We start from the raw sequence: 2,302 nt of genomic DNA on the forward strand, positions 1-2,302 counted from the left end.
CTCTCTAATAAGACCTAAACTGTCGATGACAGCGATTATTCAATAAGATAGCTCGGTGGACAGGTCATTATTTTTCAAAACCTCGACATTCTAACCAGGTTCCAGGCATTACATACTATTGCTCCTATTTTATTCCTATATCTAAGCTATCAAAATAATCTTATGAAACTATCGGTTGCCTGGTGCACTCTGGAGAAGGTTGATTTTGTGGGAAGCTAGGTAGCTAGTGCATGTATTTGAAGTATTTGTCGACGATCATGTCGATGATGACCTTGTATGCGGCCTCCGTGGGGTGGTAGCTGTCCCAGAAGATGTACTTGGAGGGGTCGGGGCAGAGCGGGCTGGCGAAGTTGCAGAGCACGGCTGCCGCGAGTCCGATGTATCCGCAACATGCGTCCTTGCCGTTCTTGAAGCCGAGCGCGTCGTGCCTCTCGATCATGTCGGTGAAGATGCCGTAGAGGTCGATGTAGACGAGGGTGACGCCGGGGAGCTTGGCGTTGAGCGTGGCCATCTCCTGGCTGACCTTGCGGTTGAACATGATGGAGAGCTGGTTGCGGTCGGTGGCGCACTGCTTCCGGATCCCGCCGGCCATCATACGCTGCGAGGGCAGGCAGCCGACGGGGGGAATCCCCGTGAGGGCGACCCTCTTGGCGCCGAGGTCGACGAGGGACTGGATGTAGGAGATGGCGCGCTTGACCAGGTAGTCGGCGTAGTTGGGCTCCGTGATGCCGTCCGCGAAGGTGAAGTGCTCCACGATGTCGTTGCTGCCCCACACGAGGAGGTAGAGGGTCTTGTCTGGGATGGTGCCGCCCACCTTGGCCTTGTACTCCTGGAACATCTGCAGCTGCCGCTCCATCGTCAGCGCCGACTGCAAAATCAGTACACATGCAGATTGTCAGCTCGATCCATCATTTGCTCGACATTGTTCGTTAATCTCGATTGGACGCACCATGGTCCTGCAGGTGGAGTTGTCGTAGCCGCTCCCCGCCGATGCGAAGCTCACGCCGGTTTTAAGCTCCTCCAGGGAGAGGTCCTTCTTCAGGTACGGCGGGAGCAGTTCCTTCACACCAAGTGCCGACGCTGCATTCAAAGAATATGACCATCTAACCTTGACACTTCTAGTATTACCAAGATAAATACTGCCAAAATATACTTGGTACGACAGATAATCACACTCACTGGAGTACTACAGTACTACGTATATATAGTAGTATGATCTTTGCAGTAAGTGATGCCAAATTGTAGTACGCACCTAGGAAATCTACGCTGACCTTGCCGTCACAGAACCTGCCAGTGGCCTTGTGCCCGGCAAAGTCCTTGCCGTAGGGCGGGAAGTTGGCCCTAACGATGGTTCTCACGTAGTTGTTATTGCCCGTGTCCGCCACCGAGTCGCCGAAAGCAAGGAGTGCCGGGAACTTGAGCGGGCCGGCCGCCGCCGGAGGCGACGCTCCCTTGGGTGGCCCTGTCAAAGGAGGCGTGGGAACCTTCGGCGGCCCTGCCGGCGGAGTCACGGGCGCCTTAGGCGGCCCCGCCGGTGGAGTCACGGGCGCCTTAGGCGGCCCTCCTGCGGTGGGAGGAGGCGCCGCCGCCACGGCTCCGGCGAGAATAAGCAGGACGACGGAGATCATGATCGGCATGGTGGCGAACGCCATGTTCATGACGGAGGGAGGGAGTTGTGAGCTACTACTGCTGGACGTACACCAGTCGAGAAAGTTGTGGTGTTTACTGCAATATATAGGCCGTGGCCACCACTCGTTTCACTGCTATATATGAACTGGGTGCGGCCACCACTCGTTTCACTGTGAGACTTCTTCGTCCCAAGGAAATGGCAGTTGCATGCAGGGTCATGAAGACTGACCCGGTGCTCTCGCCTGCATGTTCTTTCCAAGGCTTCCATTTGTGCAAGGATGCGCGTGATACCAAAATTTGGTCTAAGTCTTGAATAATGGGTGTTGTTACTTGTTAGCCAGCCTATTTGTCATACATGTCACTAGTAAGAAATATTAACATCTGAAAATCGACTATTCTTGCATTAAGTATCCATTTTGTATGGCCACATATATACTCGCGCATTTAATATCACAAAACATCATCAAGAGTGTTCTTGGTGGATCCCAATTATTAATTAGTCAACAAACAACATATGAATGTTACAACTAATTTAAACATGCATGTTGATCTTGACAATAGCTACGCATGTGTTGTAATGTGGGGAAAACTTTATCTAGTGTCCCTAACAATGAATGTGAATTAAAGTTGATTATTACTAGAAAAAAGTTATTTTTTACAATTAAACAACATT

At 51.7% G+C, this 2,302-nt stretch overlaps 1 protein-coding gene across 1 annotated transcript; it reads right to left on the minus strand.

Moving 5' to 3' along the window:
* Positions 1-223: 223 nt before the first annotated feature.
* LOC124652351 (GDSL esterase/lipase At3g14820-like) lies at positions 224-1,652 on the minus strand. The gene is made up of 3 exons (XM_047191373.1): positions 1,253-1,652; positions 950-1,080; positions 224-868 (listed from the first exon to the last, which is right to left on the minus strand). The coding sequence occupies exons 1-3, from the start codon at positions 1,650-1,652 to the stop codon at positions 224-226; spliced, it is 1,176 nt and encodes a 391-aa protein (XP_047047329.1).
* Positions 1,653-2,302: the final 650 nt, after the last annotated feature.

The sequence above is a fragment of the Lolium rigidum genome, chromosome 5 (assembly GCF_022539505.1).
Source record: "Lolium rigidum isolate FL_2022 chromosome 5, APGP_CSIRO_Lrig_0.1, whole genome shotgun sequence".
Lineage (NCBI taxonomy): Eukaryota > Viridiplantae > Streptophyta > Magnoliopsida > Poales > Poaceae > Lolium > Lolium rigidum.

Coding starts and splice junctions, on each gene's coding strand:
- LOC124652351 (XM_047191373.1), bottom strand. CDS start 1,652: ATGGCGTTCGCCACCATGCCGATCATGATCTCCGTCGTCCTGCTTATT. Junction 1,081..1,252: donor GGTCAGCGTAGATTTCCTAG/GTGCGTACTACA, acceptor CTTTGAATGCAG/CGTCGGCACTTGGTGTGAAG. Junction 869..949: donor ACTCCACCTGCAGGACCATG/GTGCGTCCAATC, acceptor CTGATTTTGCAG/TCGGCGCTGACGATGGAGCG.